At 45.2% G+C, this 18,131-nt stretch overlaps 1 protein-coding gene across 3 annotated transcripts in view; it reads left to right on the top strand.

The window, feature by feature from the left end:
- Window positions 1-2,616: 2,616 nt before the first annotated feature.
- The window catches only part of PIR (pirin), a 53,452-nt gene continuing 37,937 nt past the window's right edge, over window positions 2,617-18,131 (top strand). Inside the window, exons 1-3 of one of the 3 annotated variants that reach the window (XM_077294180.1) lie at window positions 2,617-2,671; window positions 5,737-5,884; window positions 10,454-10,546. In XM_077294180.1, coding sequence (XP_077150295.1) covers window positions 5,771-5,884; window positions 10,454-10,546 — 207 coding nt within the window. In that variant the 5' untranslated portion in view covers window positions 2,617-2,671; window positions 5,737-5,770. Of the gene's footprint in view, window positions 2,672-2,728; window positions 3,231-5,736; window positions 5,885-10,453; window positions 10,547-18,131 lie in introns of those variants that run through there. The other 2 variants (XM_077294181.1, XM_077294182.1) reach the window with 2 other exon arrangements.

The following is an 18,131-nucleotide window of genomic DNA, read 5'->3' as shown; positions in this document are numbered from 1 at the left end:
GCTCAACACACAGCGGGTATGTGATGAAGTGACGTCATCACGTACCTGCTGTGCCAGAGGCAGAGGAGAATGATGGTAGAGGGAACGTCATCTGACGCTCTCTCCTCCATTAATGCGGCGAGCACTGGGGGGAGACGGCGCTTGTGCCAGGCCCCCCTGACTTACGGGCCCCATAGTGGCCGCGTGTGCTGGGAGCCCCTGGGGGAGCGGGGCCCTGGTCTGATGGCCCTGATAGCAGGTAGTGTTAGCCGCAGCATGTGGCTAACACTGCCCGCTATTAAAGTGATATGAATATTCATCCCTCTCCACGACCATGGGGGCATGGGGAAGAGTGAATATTCATTTCTCTTTAGCAGCGGGGACAGGCATTAGCCGCAACAGCCGGCTTCTGCTTCCTGTCACCCGCTGCTGCTCTGCCGGCTCCCATAGCAGCTGCGTGGTGTGCCGCTATAAGCGACACGCCACTGGGTAGGAGCCCCTGAAGCAGCGGGAGCCCTAGGCAGCTGCTAGCCCTGTATGCCTGGGCCCACCAGTGAATCCTTGGGTTGTCCAGTGGGCTAGTCCGAGCCTGTGCACCACACATTGCTCACTGAGAAACGAGCACATCCAAGCACCAAGATACAGTGTATCAAGTATCACTGAGCACGTTCGTTCATCCCTATTCACTTCACCAAGCTTTTCCAGCACCTCATAAGGCCCTTGCCACTTGGACAAGAACTTACTCTCCACGGTGGGAATTAGTATGAGGACTCGGTCCCCGGGGCTGAGCTGCCTTACCCCAGCTGACTGGTTGCAGATCCTAGCTTGAGCTTCTTGTATCTGAAGGAGATATCCTGTTATGATGGGCAGCATCTTCACAATCCTCTCCAGCATGCTCGATGACGTTTCAGTAGGGTATGATTTTGGCTTCCCAGGTTTCCTTCGCTATATCAAGGAGACCCTGCGTGTGTTGGCCATAAAGAAGTTCAAATGGAGAGAACCCAGTAGAGGCCTGTGGAACCTCTCGGAAAGAGAACAGCAGAGTCCCAGTCGCAGCCATTTTTTTCTTTGACCTTCCTAAGCATACTCTTTAATATTTTATGGAATCTTTGCACAAGCCAGTCTGTCTGAGGATGGTACACTGACATCTCCAGTTGCGTAATTTGCAGGGCCTTACACAGTTCCCTCTTCACCATACTCATAAAGGGTGTTCCTTGGTTTCCCTATTTCCCTAGATTTCCCTATGACGTCCAGGCCAATAGTACCTCTGCATGACCCATCCCCTCTCTACCACCATCTCCAAATTTTCACAAGTGCAGGTCAATACCTTCTATTGTTTCAGCAGCAAAAAAAATCTGTGGCAAACACATAAATACTAAATGTACACAGCCTTGCAGTGTATTGTAAAATTTCTGTTCTCCTATGAAACCCAACCACAGGCAGGTAGATTTGGATGGCAGCAGTACCAGACACAGGTTCTGAGCCCACTCCATACATGCAGTCCTACAAGTTCGCCAGATGTTAGCACCGGCCCTGAGAACATCCAGCCTCCTCTCCACTTTACTAGTATTCAGTATCCTCTTCTGTAACTAAAGTCCTGGCAGACTGGTAGAGCGGGTTTGTTGGGTGGCCCATGGCAAAATTAACTCCCTGACGCACGTTAATGCAGATTAGTTGTCATCAGTCTGAATCGCTCATCTTTAGACTTAGCTTTGCCATAGGCTGCACACAGTAGTCACACTCATTATTCACTCGGGTGTGTATATAAAATAATGGGGCACCACAGCAAAAGTCCTAATTGGAGACTCGCAACCAGTCTGCACAGTGCACGTGGACAGAAAAGTCAGGTTTTTGAAAATGGCCTTATAATGTGCAGGTCTGCTAAATACCCCTTATGTTCTGGATCGAATATCTGCTTTGGTTATGACTAGGCTGGTCCTCATAGAAGCCTCCTACTCTATGAAGGTAGACCACCCTTGAAGTTACTAGACCTTTTCAGATGGTTAATACACCATTGTAGATATATCTGTAGTAGCATAATAGGATTGACTGAAAATTAAAGGAGATGTCCAGGTTTGGCTCGAAGATCTGCAGTCTTTCTATGTGACTGCAGTGTTGTGAATACTCAGGACACACGCTATCAGGAATCTCCACTCCAGTCATGTGACCCCAAGTATACAATTCTTCCAACCACATTGATCAGAAATGCACTATTTTGCTCAATTCACTTGTTTTGAATGAGGCTACATATGTCTCGTGATTGTATGTGGCTGGGAGTATGCATATCGCATGATTGTGGTCACAAGAAGTGAACCTGTACAAGTTTGATTTTGATTTTTCATTTGTTTTTCACCACCCATGTTCACATACAGTAACATAATACAACTGGTATTGAGATAATACACATAGAGTAGCTAAATGTCAAAATTAACAGACTTTAATAGGTCGGGTCATAGTGTATCGCCGATACGAACAGAGCTACGGGGTTAAACATCTGTGATTTAACACTTTCTGATGGCGGATCTGATCCCATGGCGGATCTGATCCCATGGAGGATGTAGTGAGCTCTCGGTTTTGTGTACTCAGTTACCATAGTTACACTAGATCTTTCTTATTGGCTCCTTTGCCCATCAGTCACAGAGAGGAGGGACTTCCTGTGTTCTGCAGCAGCTCCTTGTTTATACTCTCCCAGGTATAGCGTCTCTCACAGGTGTACCTCTATATTACACCCTATACACCCTGCATATGAGACGTTTGGAAAGGATCAGATTCCGAGCGGTCATTGTAGAATATTCCGTTAACTCTTTCCACACTAGAATTCTATAGAGAGTGTAAACCTTTGAATAGGAAAGAGTTAAAAAACGCATTCTAAAGCCGAACTGCTCCAGATGGGATAGTTAACTCTATCATTTCCAGAGTGCACAGCTTAGAGGGAACAGCGGCTGTCGGGGGTGCACATACTGGGGGCGGCGCTGTGGTTTCCCCTGACGTGACCCCCCTGTGTACTCCCTGAGGTTTCAGGACCATTCACAATTGCTAGATCCCATGATCCTCCTGTAAACAGACACTAAATTGTGCAGCCTAATAGTGAGCCGGGGCTGGCAGCTTGTACTGCTGTTATTATGGGATGCTGACTCCGCCACTACTGTGCACAATTTCTGCTGAATCATGGTGATCAGGTTCTCCCAGCCTTTATAGAAAGCTGCTGGATCCAGTGCTCCTCACTGTGCCCCAGCCCTCCCCGGGAGCAGGTAGGCCTCACCTTCCCTTCTGCTTTGCAACAATCTTGCAGTTTCTATCATTATTGTGCACACTGTAAGCTTTCTGTATATGATATTATGTATTTTATGCTCTTATTCTCTGCCATTCACATGAGGCTGCTGAGTTTGGGTCAGGACACCTGTAGATGGTTCGGGCATCACAGACCACGACACTTGTCAGACGAGATCTCCTCATTACACAGTCCTCACACCCGAAGCCACGCGCCTAAATCCGAGACTCGCCTTCTTTTAAAGACAAAATTCAAGAGTACCTTTAAAGGGGTAATCCGGTTACAAGAATTGTTCTTCCATCCACAGGATCTACCTGTCAAAAAGGGAGGCATCTGTGTAGGTGGAGAGCCACAGGCCAGGCCCCCTATACAGATATAGGGCCCGATTCATCATTGTATTCCCAACAGTTTTTCGCTATGAATGATCCTTAATTAGTGACTTTTTGATTTGCAACAAATTTCTCAAGTGATTTGCATCTTTTTTTCAAGTTGTCTTTTGTGGTTTAATTTTAGCTCAAAATACATCCGTGAAAAAAAAACAAGTAAAAAAAATAATTATGAAATCAGGTAAAAATGGTTAAACGCCTTGCTTGCCTCTGCTGCCCCCTCCTGGTAACATTCAAGAATTGCATTTTAGCAAATTATACATTGAAAAGATTTAAAGGGGTATTCCCATCTCCAAGATTCTATACCAACATGTAGTATGTGTAATAATAATATTAGCAAATACCTGCAATTAGAAATTAAATATAGTTCTTCTGATTTGCTATGTCGCTTACTCCATGTGCAGGCATTGCAGTAACTTAGGTATCCATGGTTATGACCACTAATAACTAGCTGTCACTGGTTGAAACTATGCTGCATACCTAAGCTGCTGCAATGCCCTGCACATGGAGTAAGCAACATGGTGAATCAGAAGAACTATACTTCATTTCTAATTGGAGGTATTTGCTAATATTGTTATTATTACACCTACTACATATTAGGATAGGATCTTGGAGATGGGAATACCCCTTTAATGCAAAAATATTTCTCCCATGAACTAGGATTTGCGTTTTTGCACTTATTCATCATTTCCTATGGATGAAAAAGCGCTGCAAAAAAGTGACATGCTGCAATTTGGAAAAAAGCAGCAGTTTTCAATATCAGTCAGAAAAAAAAAACTGTGTGCATGAGATTTCTGAAATCTCAGTTTGCTGGTACTGTAAAACGCAGCTGAAAATTTGCATAAAAAGACGCAGCAAAAACGCAACGTATGAACAAAGACAAAGTTAATTTCCTCTCGCCAGCCATACTGCGGCAGCCGCATGGCTTTAGAAGGCAGATCAATCATATCTGCAAGTTAATAGTATTTAGGGACAAGTTTCCTTTAAAAAATTATGTCAATGACCATATTCTTTTACAATAACCCCCCCAAAAAAAAAACAAAAAAAAAAAACAAACAAACAGTGATTTCTATTTTTTTTCCTGTTTCAGTTGTCACTTTACAGAATAAATGTTTTGATGTTTTATTAGTTCTGAAAATTACACTGATGACAAATATGTAACTTTTTTATTTATATATATTTTGCTTTTCAAGTTTTGGGAACAGAGGGTGGATTTAACCCTTTTTTTACATTACTTATTTGTCCCATAAGGGGACTTGAACCTAACTTGATCATTTATATTGGACAATTATTATTATCCTATGCAGTCTACGGGGTCTTTCACTAGACCTTGGGATACTATGGCACATGACAATGCCATTGGGGTGATGGAAATCAGAAGCGACCCCTCATACTAAATGCTAATGTCGTGATTGATGACCATTCTGATCATAGACAGCAGCAGTTATTCAGCCGGCACCCTGCTGCACGGAGCAGATGGAGCTCCCAGAGCTTGCTCTATAAAAGTAAATGTGCACCGATGTCTCCAGATATTAATATATAGTATATCTATGATAATATCTGATTTGTTCTTCTGATAGAGAGATCCTAATCCCCTGCACAGACATATTACAAGGATAACATGCCGGATTCCTGCATTCACCACTAGATGGCGCCTAATTACTGTGCTGTTACTGAGCACAGTGTAGCTCAGTATGCAGTAAGCTCTCTAGTGCTCTCTAGTGGTGGCTCAAGAGAGTCACTTTAAATCTAAAAACCCAAACATTTTCTTTTTATTTACATTATTTGTCACAAATCTTCCAACTTCTCTCCTGTTGCTATAGCCTAAGTTACACACTGTCATATTCCAGTGTGCTTGGCTTTGCTCACATCTTTTTATCTTGTCCATTAGGTTTCTCTTTAAATGTAGAAGTAGAATAAATCCATGGCTCCCTCTTGGGAGGTCTTTACTTCTGGTAACATTTCCAACTTGTTTAGTTAAGAAAACAAAGCAGGGAACTTGGAATTTCCTGCCTTTTGCTCTGTTGTGTTGGCGCGCACGGCCTTTGTGGAGCAAACACTGAAGCCTCCAGCAGATGACCCTTTTGGTGCCTGTTACAGATCACAACCTCCAGGACCAGACTCGGACTCGTGCATGCTGTCTCAGGTTGCAAGAATGGCAGGAAGAAAAGTGACAAAAGTCGTCCTGAGTGTTGAGCAGTTGGAGGGAGTCGGTGCCCGTGTCCGCAGGAGCATTGGCAGATCCGAGGTAGGAGTTTTATATCTTTCTGCTAACTTCCCAAAGCCATTCATTGATGCATCAGATGATAAAACACTTTTTCCTAAGCTTGGCTCCATACGTTTTTCCGAAGCTCGGCTCCGTACGTTTTTCCTAAGCTCGGCTGCGTACGTTTTTCCTAAGCTCGGCTGCGTACGTTTTTCCTAAGCTGGGCTCCTTACATTTTCCAGTGCTGGCTCCTGATATTCTGCCATTCCTACTCCCTAGTAGTGATTCACGTAATCTCTGCGGTGTATCTGCCAGCCGCTGTGCCCCAGCGTGATCCCTCGAATCAACAAACTATTGTAGGCGAAACTTGGCAGCAGGGTCAATAATGCAAAATGCAACGCCATAGTAGAAAAGAAAAGGCAGCACTCACCCAATAATACTTCCGTTGTTCAAGTTGCTTTTAATCCATAAAGATCAAACTTTACAAGCAAATGCGGTTAGGCTGGGGCATGAAGGTGAAGAGGGAGCGGTGGAGACAAAACAGACGACGGCCGTTTCGCTCTTGCGAGCTTCTACGGGTCCATGTGAAGCTCGCAAGAGCGAAACGGCCGTCGTCTGTTTTGTCTCCACCGCTCCCTCTTCACCTTCATGCCCCAGCCTAACCGCATTTGCTTGTAAAGTTTGATCTTTATGGATTAAAAGCAACTTGAACAACGGAAGTATTATTGGGTGAGTGCTGCATTTTCTTTTCTACTATGGCGTTGCATTTTGGATATGTTGTCTTTCACGGCTGAGCACCACCACAACTCCCGAAGGAAGCATTGCTCCCCGCACACTACTGCTCCACAGCTGCAACAGTGCTACACGGACATCCTTAGTACGTTCAGTGCCAACCAACCTTTTTTCTTCATTTTGGTCGTCAATAATGCAAAACACAATTACCCTGAACCGTCGTCCTTGGTGAATCTGATTGTGAACAAAACATGGGGAACGATCCAGACACATGAATCATTAGATGGCGGCTCGTGTTTTCACAATACAAGAAGATACAATGGAGAATGGAGCACAGATCTACTGTAGGGTGACATATACACTATAGGATCCGAGTATACCGTACAGCCGATGACCCTGCGTAATGTGCAGTGTAGCGACCACATACCGGCATCGGCTTTCTATAATAACCCATTTTTGTAGGCTGACCACACTCAGCGAACAGTCTGTATAATATAATTTGCTGCGCATAGGCTTATTCTCGGCAGCACGAGCGCTGTTTACACAGTGATGTGCTGCCAAGAACAATGATCTTTTTTTTTCTCCAGACCAAAAGATCATTTCACCTGATGAACGAGTATTATGCTCATTCGTCAGGTGATTAGCAGTCCCAATAAGCACATCACTGCTTAGCAGCGGTCTGTTCTTTCCAGCGGCGCTCCCCTTCTCCTCTGTATTACACACGCTCGTCCCCCTTTTAATCCCCTCTAGAGCCGCACCCGGAGGCAGCGGTCTAAAGCCGGGAGTGGAGTACGGCAGTGACCCTCCCACCCGGGCTCCACAGTCACTCCTAAATCCCGGGCCCTCGGTCCACCTAAATATCTGACTAGGCAAAAAAAATTACTTCATACTAAAATCCTCCGTAAGCTCAGGGACACATACCTCCTATCCAGAAACGTACCCGCCGGCTGCTTACAAGGGGCCAGCAATAACTGAGCAGAGTGCTTTAAAGAGTATCTGGTGTTTTAATTTTTATTTCAGAAATCAATAGTACGTGTGAAAATAAACAAGTTTGTAAAATATCTCATCAGAGAAATTAGCTGCTTTCTTCTCCTTTCATTCCATGGGTAACATCTGTAAGATCTATATACAGTTAAAATCCGATTCTCCCATTACTGAGATAGATGACAGTTGGTGCTTGTAAAGTTCTATGGATGGAGGATCTAGAGTCAACAACGGACATTTTTCTTCAAGTGATCTTAAGGCCACGTTCACACATTCAGTATTTGGTCAGTATTTTACCTCAGTATTTGTAAGCCAAAACCAGGAGTGGAACAATCAGAGGAAAAGTATAATAGAAACACGTCACCTCTTCTGCATTTATCACCCACTCCTGGTTTTGGCTTCCAAATACTGAGGTAAAATACTGACCAAATACTGCTCGTGTGAACGTGGCCTAAAACTATAGTTAGAGTTTTTCATAGAACTTTATGAGCACCAACTAGCATCTCCTATTTCAGTAACTGGAAAATCTCTATTTACTGAACACAAATTTTTTCCATAAAGTTAGAATTTTGAGAATCAATGTTCAGTCCATGAGAAAGAAGCAGATTTCTATGATAAGATATATTACAAAGTTGCTTATTTCCACATGTAATATTGGTTTCTGTGTGGGGGGAGGAAGTAAAACAATAGTTTCTCGTTAAGAACCCTTGGATTCGGCTCATGTGTTCCCGCGGTCTTGTTCACATTGATGTTATGCAGCTTTGTTTGGACCCGGTCTACATTTGGACACCTGAATGTATTAGATGATGTACTAGTAGCACTGGGATCGACTACATCCCCAGCATGCTGCTCTCTGGGATATTCAGGGCTGAAGACACTATTTAGCAATTCTGCATCCTCATTAATCAACTCCACAGTACCAACAATGGGTTATACTCCAGTCACATCCAGAGCAGCACTCTCTATTCTGCTGTTACATCATATCTTATACTGCATTCACATCCGGAGCAGCAGTCACTGTTCTGCTGTTTATATCTTGTCTTATACTCAATTCACCTCTAGGGTTGTATCCGTTATCCTACCGTTACATCAAGCATGCTACTCCCGTCATCCACAGAGCTGCAGTCACTATTCTGCTGTCACGTCATGTATTCCTCTCACACAACACCCCATATAGTATGGTGATTCCCCCTACAACCCCCGTACACAGTATGATGGTCCCCCCTCCCACAGCCCTCGTACAGAGTATGATAGTTCCCCACACAGCCCTCGTACACAGTATGATGGTTCCCCCCCCACAGCCCTCGTACACAGTATGATGGTTCCCCCCCCACAACCCCCGTACACAGTATGATGGTCCCCCCTCCCACAGCCCTCGTACACAGTATGATGGTTCCCCCCCCACAGCCCTCGCACACAGTATGATAGTTCCCCCCACAGCCCTCGTACACAGTATGATAGTTCCCCCCACAGCCCTCGTACACAGTATGATGGTTCCCCCCCCACAGCCCTCGTACACAGTATGATGGTTCCCCCCCCACAACCCCCGTACACAGTATGATGGTTCCCCCCCCACAGCCCTCGTACACAGTATGATGGTTCCCCCCCACAGCCCTCGTACACAGTATGATGGTTCCCCCCCCCCACAGCCCTCGTACACAGTATGATGGTCCCCCCTCCCACAGCCCTCATACACAGTATGATAGTTCCCTCCACAGCCCTCGCACACAGTATGATAGTTCCCCCCACAGCCCTCGTACACAGTATGATGGTTCCCCCCCCCCACAGCCCTCGTACACAGTATGATGGTCCCCCCTCCCACAGCCCTCATACACAGTATGATAGTTCCCTCCACAGCCCTCGCACACAGTATGATAGTTCCCCCCACAGCCCTCGTACACAGTATGATGGTCCCCCCCACAGCCCTCGTACACAGTATGATGGTCCCCTCCACAGCCCTCGTACACAGTATGATGGTCCCCCCCCACAGCCCTCGTACACAGTATGATGGTCCCCCCCCACAGCCCTCGTACACAGTATGATGGTCCCCCCCCCACAGCCCTCGTACACAGTATGATGGTCCCCCCCACAGCCCTCGTACACAGTATGATGGTCCCCCCCCACAGCCCTCGTACACAGTATGATGGTCCCCCCCCACAGCCCTCGTACACAGTATGATGGTCCCCCCCCACAGCCCTCGTACACAGTATGATGGTCCCCCCCCCACAGCCCTCGTACACAGTATGATGGCCCCCCCACAGCCCTCGTACACAGTATGATGGTCCCCCCCCATAGCCCTCGTACACAGTATGATGGTCCCCCCCACAGCCCTCGTACACAGTATGATGGTCCCCCCCACAGCCCTCGTACACAGTATGATGGTTCCCCCCCCAAATCCCCTCATATAGTATGATGGTCCCCGTTCCCTCACAACTCACCCATGCAGTATGATGGTCCCCCCACAACCTTCTATGTAGTATAATGGTCCTACCACAACTCTCCATCCAGTATGATGTATTCACAGCCTACAAAAAAAAACAAAACCATCCTTACACTCTCCATATCTCTTATACTGAATCCTATCCTCACTTTTTTGCAGATGTCCGGAAGAGTATTCGATACCAAACTGATCGCTGTGATGTCACTTACTGGACATTTTACAGTGGAAAAACACTGATACATTCTAAAATTCATTTGATTCTGTTCTTTATAAAAACATGGCCGATATTTGTGAAATATTTCCTCCAACTTTGACAAGTTTTCAAAAATGTTTTCAAATAGTTAAAATTTTACAGAAATCTTTTAACTTTTGTGTTATCTTTTCCCAGTAGTTGTATTAAGTTTGGTTCATTTTGATACTAATATTTCTCTAATTTTGGCTCCAATTTATTTTAGCTAAGAAATTTGGATCCATTTCTGATGCTGGATGAATTTAAAGGGGGCAAACCCGCGGGCTTCCCAGACCACCCTCACAGGGGATTTGAAACGGTAATAAATAAAAACAGCAACCTCTTCCTAAATCTGTTACAATCATTAAAGGGGTGGTTTTATCAGATCCCCTCTGTGATGTGCCTATGTCCTGTGTACCTGCCCTTGCTGTCTGCCCTGAGTACTGGTACATGTGAGTCCTGCGGCGGTGCTCTCATCTGTGCACGGCCCCTTTACACTCTTTTTTTCGACCGAAAGTTCGACCCTACTGCTCTTGTGTCACAACCTGCCAACACAACGTGACCACCGTAGGGACACACTGTATATACAATGCACATGTCCCATATATGACAGAAAAAGTGAGAAGGAAGGCTATGTGTGGACTGTAGTGCCACACTCAGGTCAGTGGGGGCCATAAGGAGGGAGATTAGCAAAAGAATAGTAATTAGAGAGCCCTTGTGATGTTAATGCTATAAGAAAGCATGCAGCCCAGAAACCCCTTTATATATCATTATTTAAAGGGAATCTGTCACCAGATTTTTGATACCCAATCTGAGCACAGCATAATGTGGGAAAAGAGATCGTGATTCCAGCGATGTATCACTTAGTTTACTGGGTGCAATAGTTGTGACACAATCAGTTTTTAAATGTAGCATGGAGCAGAGCTCAGAAAGCTAACCCCACCCACACCAGGCTCTGTATGTGCATTATATATAGACAGTGAGCTGCTTATCACAGGAGGGGGTGTGGTCAGACCAGGGGCACAAGTCCTGGCAGTGATTATCTCTAGGTGATAAAACCTTCATTGTATGGAAACAGGGCACAGCCTGATAAGTGACACATACCTGAAATCTGTGTCAGCCCCGTGCTGTCATCAGATTACACAGTAAAACCTGCTGACAGATTCCCGTTAATAGTAGATCTATATATGGGGTCTAATAGCATTGAATAATATCTTTTTGCTCATTTGCAGACTGACCATAAGGGTACTGTCACACTCTGCAACTTTCCAACGATCACGACCAGCGATACGACCTGGCCGTGATCGTTGGAAAGTCGTTGCGTGGTCGCTGGGGAGCTGTCACACAGACAGCTCTCCAGCGACCAACGATGCCGAAGGCCCCGGGTAACCAGGGTAAACATCGGGTTACTAAGCGCAGGGCCGCGCTTAGTAACCCGATGTTTACCGTGGTTACCAGCGTAAAAGTAAAAAAAAAAAAACAGTACATACTCACCTTCCGGTGTCCTTCAGGTCCCTTGCCGTCTGCTTCCCGCACTGACTGAGTGCCGCCATAAAGTGAAAGCAGAGCACAGCGGTGACGTCACTGCTGTGCTGTGCCACTGCCTTACGGCCGGGAGTCAGTCAGTGCGGGAAGCAGACGGCAAGGGACCTGAAGGACACCGGAATGTGAGTATGTACGTTTTTTTGTTTTTTTTTACTTTTACGCTGGTAACCAGGGTAAACATCGGGTTACTAAGCGCGGCCCTGCGCTTAGTAACCCGATGTTTACCCTGGTTACAAGCGAACGCATCGCTGGATCGCTGTCACACACAACGATCCAGCGATGACAGCGGGAGATCCAGCGACGAAAGAAAGTTCCAAACGATCTGCTACGACGTACGATTCTCAGCGGGGTCCCTGATCGCTGCTGCGTGTCAGACACAGCGATATCGTATAGATATCGCTGGAACGTCACGGATCGTACCGTCGTAGCGACAAAAGTGCCACTGTGTGACAGTACCCTAAGGCACATTAGGTATTGCACAGTTCTCATTATAAACTATTGTTACCATGGTTGTGTGCTGTAGGTTCAATGCAATCAGTGTTTTATCAGCAGGATATTATCACTGCCTGACTAGGTCTCATGCAGGCCAATCGGGCTAATCTATGTAACCCCACCCCCACCAATGATTGGCTGCTTTCTCACAATCAGGGCTGTGGGTGGGGTTATACACAGCTCCGCAATCTGACCACTGCTCCATCTACAGCAGAGAAAACAGGGATGCTATCAAAACTGCTCCAAGCAGCCGAGTAAGTGACACATCCCCGGAGACAGGCTCTCATGGCCCTATATTGTGCTGCAGATTACATAGCAGTAACATGCTGACAGGTTCCTTTTAAACACAGGTATGGCATATATATATATATATATGGTCTGGGCATATGAATAAGGCCACATTCACACATTCAGTATTTGGTCAGTATTTTACATCAGTATTTGTAAGCCAAAACCAGGAGGGGAACAAATAGAGGAAAAGTATAATAGAAACACGTCCCCACTTCTGTATTTATCACCCACTCCTGGTTTTGGCTTACAGACACTGTTGTGAAATACTGACCAAATACTGAACATGTGAACGTGGCCAAAAGCTGAGATTCTGAAGTCATACTGTGCACATAGCCCATAACTTCTGGAAAAGAGAGAGCAACAGTGCCACCTAGTGGTAACAATACAGTAGTACTAGGTGAAAGATAACTTGAAACTTTTTTTTTTTCCTCTGGGAAAAGCAGGGTGTGTCAGATTTAGAAATGTGGTATCCTGGTAGAGACTATAAAGCCGGGATCACACATGCGAGAAACACGTCCGTGTCTCGCATGTGAAACCCAAGCTCTGGCGCCGGCACTTGGGAGCGGAGCGTGCAGCTCCATGTGTTCCTATGCGGCCACACGCTCCGCTCCTAAGTGCCGGCGCCAGAGCTTGGGTTTCACATGCGAGACACGGACGTGTTTCTCGCATGTGTGATCCTGGCCTAAGGCTAATGGAATTGTAATAGAGTACAAATGAAGGTTTTTGAGGATTCTTTTGATCTTGTCCAAAAAATACCATACGTAACGCCCAAAAAAGGCTTAAAAGACTAATTTTATTCATTTTAATGCTCGTCCTCTTTGTGGTTCAAATGAGAAGGTTTTTGTTAGATTTGTTTTCCCCATTTCACGTATTAAAAATTGCCTTGGTATGGCAAAAAAAAGTGCATGTGACTTCATTGAAACAGATATTGATGGAATCTGCCTCAAACTAGGCACTGTTCAATGAAAAGGCTGCAAAAAACACTTTCACAACCGCTTCAGGAAATGGAAAGCTCCATAATCTGCCCTTCCATGAGAATACGGCCAGATGAGGGAGGTCATGAAGGAGCAGTGACCAGTCAGCAGGTACGGACTGGGGCTGAAATTCAGCCCTGGCATTTAAAGTCACACAGGGCCATGCTGTCCCCGTCCCCCAAGCACCAGAATGGATATATTACTAATATTACCCTGGATGCAGGAAAGCAAGATTTATTACAAGACCAATATTTCTAATGATTCCCGTGGCCTGCTGGGGTAAAAAGCCAGTCAAAGCGCCATTACAGCCATGTCCTTCGTTAAAAGTACAGAGCGTCTTCAGAGCACAATATGCCTGAAGATTGGATCAGTCACTTCTTTTAGCTGCTTGGCGTCTTCGGAGATGTGGAGCGGTTAAAAGACGTTGAAATGACATAACATAGGAACGGCAGGTATTATTACCTAGAAAGGCATGTGTTCATTCTTTTGAGAGTTTAGTTATTGTTTTTTTAGGAGTGTTTTGAAGCGGATCTGTCTGAAAAAAAAATGTTGTGTGCACCTATCGTAAGCCTGAAGCCTGAGTACGTTTATATCCTTAGGATTGGCCACTGGTGATGAGCGAACGTGGCCGGATAAGGTGTTATCTGAGCATGCTCAGGTGTTAGCAGAGCATTTTTGGCGGGGTCGAATAGTATGTTTGAGCCCCCACGGCTGCATGTCTCCTGGCTGTTAGACAGCAGCAACACATGGAGTGATCGCCTAACAAACAGGAAGTCCCCATATGTGTTGTGGCTGTCTAACAGCCAGGAGACCTGCAGCCGCGGGCACTCACACATATTATTAGGGCAGGCCGAAGTCACTCTGTTAGGACTCGAGCACGCTCGATAACCTTATCCCAGCACGTTTGCTCATCGCTACAGGCCACCAATAATGGGTCAGTGGAGGGCCCACCCGCAGTACTCCCTCCCAAAAACAGTTTGAAGAGGCTGTGGTGCTTACATCATGCCACCTACCTGGACGCTGACCAGGCGGAGTATTGTAGCGTTATTATTCACCATGTCCTGCCCCTTCTAAGTATACATTATACAGGTAGGTGGCACTATAAAGAGTAAGCATTGAAGGGGCTGCAGTGTGATGTTTTAGACCTCTCAAAGACCCCACTAATTGAATTTTCAGTGTTTAAAACATTGATAAAGGAAAATTTCCATTTGCCAATTATTGTCACAATTTGCTTGTTTTTTTAGATAAAACTTAAAGTGATCCTTTATGCTTCATTGTCATGTATTATGCGGTAGAAATAATTTTAGTTTTGCCACTAATCATTAGTAGCACAGTGAGATTTACAAAAGTCATTGCTGCCTAATGCACAGCCATCAGCCAGGTCTTTTTAAGTGTGCAGTCTCCACATGATCACTAGAGGGCGCTGTACTACTACATTTTCCTCCATTGTTGGTGTAGGGCGTCCATGCTAATTGCTGTATTTTACCTTGTAGCAGTTTGCGGTGATGGCATTTACATCATTTAAATGGGTTGTCCTTTAGCCATAAGATGGCAATCATTCTTCAGCAGCCCTTGCCCTTGGTGGCCTCGGGCTCATCGTTTCCTGATCAACAATGTCATAGAAGAAATTGGTGTCCAGTTGTATCTAATTGCAAAATACAAACACTTTTTTAGGCTCTGGTCATATTAGAAGTTTATTGTATGACACAAACATATCCATATCCAAACATATCCATATCATGCCTTTTTTTTTACGTATGAAATTGTGTAGTAGTCTGTGATAATCCAGGACCATAGAAGAGCATCAGCCAGCAGCAGGTCCAGTATCTGCTCCATGGTGCGAGGAGGAGCACTGCAAACGCTCTAGACCTATGCCCTCCATTGGCTACTGGTGCGCAGACCCTATGAGGGTGGCTTGAGGGGCTGACATCTTTTAGTGGGAGCTGTGCACACAGCTCAGCACTTTGTAGTATTATTGGCATTCTCCAAAGAAAACCAAAATTGGCAGGTCCACCATTGTTGCTATTATCTCTTCACAGATGAGAGCAGGTTCACACTAAGCACACGTAAAAGACTCTGGAGATGCCATGGTGAACGTTATGCTGCCAACAGTATCCAGCATGACTGGTTTGATGGATTCAGTGATTTTCTGGGAGGCATTTCCTTGGAGGGTGAAACAAGCCTCCACAAGATGGTCATTAGTACCCTGGCATGAAGTCCTCAGAGCCATGGTCACACCTTACACTGGTGCAGAAGGTCCTGGGTTCCTCCTGATGCAGGATGATGCCCGGTGTCATGTGGCCGGAGTGTGCGGGTAATTTTTGGATGAGGAAGGCAATGACGCCATTGAATGACCCTCACTATCTCCAGACTTAAATCCTATTGAGAACCTCTAGGACATTATGTATCCGTTCATCCTCTGCTGCTATATAATATATATGTGTGTGTGTGTGTGTATATGTATTTTCATGACTATGAAAATTGTAAATTCACACTGAAGGCATCAAAACTACAAAACTGTGAATTAACACATGTGGAATTATATACTTAACAAAAAAGTGTGAAACAACTGAAAATATGTTTTATATTCTAGGTTCTTCAAAGTAGCCACCTTTTGCTTTGATGACTGCTTTGCACACTCTTGGCATTCTCTTGATAAGCTTCAAGAGGTAGTCACGGGAATGGTTTTCACTTCACAGGTGTGCCCTGTCAGGTTTAATAAGTGGGATTTCTTGCCTTATAAATGGGGTTGGGACCATCAGTTGTGTTGTGCAGAAGTCTGGTGGATACACAGCTGATAGTCCTACTGAATAGACTGTTAGCTGCTTTTTTCTTGCCATAATACAAATTCTAAGTAAAGAAAAACTAGTGGCCATCATTACTTTAAGAAATGAAGGTCAGTCAGTCCGAAAAATTGGGAAAACTTTGAAAGTGTCCCCAAGTGCTGTGGCAAAAACTATCAAGCGCTACAAAGAAACTGGCTCACATGAGGATCGCCCCAGGAAAGGAAGACCAAGAGTCACCTCTGCTTCTGAGGATAAGTTTATCCGAGTCACCAGCCTCAGATATTGCAGGTTAACAGCAGCTCAGATTAGAGACCAGGTCAATGCCACAGAGTTCTAGCAGCAGACACATCTCTGCAGCAGACACATCTCTACAACAAATGTTAAGAGGAGACTTTGTGCAGCAGGCCTTTATGGTAAAATAACTGCTAGGAAACCACTGCTAAGGACAGGCAACAAGCAGAAGAGACTTGTTTGGGCTAAAGAACACAAGGAATGGACATTAGACCAGTGGAAATCTGTGCTTTGGTCTGATGAGTCCAAATTTGAGATCTTTGGTTCCAACCACAGTGTCTCTGTGCGACGCAGAAAAGGTGAACGGATGGACTCTACATGCCTGGTTCCCACCATGAAGCATGGAGGAGGAGGTGTGATGGTGTGTGGGTGCTTTGCTGGTGACACTGTTGGGGTCTTATTCAAAATTGAAGGCATACTGAACCAGCATGGCTACCACAGCATCTTGCAGCGGCATGCTATTCCATTCCGATGGTTTAGTTTGACCATCATTTATTTTTCAACAGAACAATGACCCCAAACACAGCTCCAGGCTGTGTAAGGGCTATTTGACCAAGAAGGAGAGTGATGGGGTGCTACGCCAGATGACCTGGCCTCCACAGTCACCAGACCTGAACCCAATCGAGATGGTTTGGGGTGAGCTGGACCGCAGAGTGAAGGCAAAAGGGCCAACAAGTGCAAAGCATCTCTAGGAACTCCTTCAAGATTGTTGGAAGATCATTCCCGGTGACTACCTCTTGAAGCTCATCAAGAGCATGCCAAGAGTGTGCAAAGCAGTTATCAAAGCAAAAGGTGGCTACTGTGAAGAACCTAGAATATAAGACATATTTTCAGCTGTTTCACACTTTTTTGTTAAGTATATAATTCCACATGTGTTAATTCACAGTTTTGATGCCTTAAGTGTGAATGTACAATTTTCATAGTCATGAAAAATCTTTAAATGAGAAGGTGTGTCCAAACTTTTGGTCTGTACTGTATATATTTTATTGTTTTTCCTTTTTGTCATAGTAGTAAAGGGTTTCAATTTCAGTCATTTGTTCATAGAGATCCGATGTGGCATTTGTGTCCCCATTATTTTTTGAGCAGTGTATATACTCCCGGAATGTAGTAGTACGTACACTACGTTTTTGATACTTAAGCAATTACCCCTGTTTTTCAGCCACAATCACAACCACATGGGGATCACCTCGAGATGCTGGTAAAGCTTAACCTCTGGGAATTCCGCAGACAGACCTCCATAGATAACAGTCTATCTGTCCAGGCCATCGCACAGAGCTTCCATATGTAAGGAATGTGAGCAGGAATTTCTCCCTCCTCAGTCCACATATAACATTACTTACTGCAGTGATGGCATTGCTACAGGGGTGCATCAAAATAATAACCAGTCAGAACAAAATATGGAGCCTGCACAATAGTAGATGGAGTCCATACATGTCTGTACCTCTTGGGGTTACGTCTTAGGTGTGACACTGACACCTCCTTGCTACAGCATGTGATGGAGCATCCCATAATTTGTTTTTATTTT

Source organism: Ranitomeya variabilis, chromosome 3 (assembly GCF_051348905.1).
Source record: "Ranitomeya variabilis isolate aRanVar5 chromosome 3, aRanVar5.hap1, whole genome shotgun sequence".
Classification (NCBI taxonomy): Eukaryota; Metazoa; Chordata; class Amphibia; order Anura; family Dendrobatidae; genus Ranitomeya; species Ranitomeya variabilis.
The sequence above is the reverse complement of the archived record's forward strand: the minus strand, read 5'-3'. Positions and strand labels throughout refer to the sequence as shown.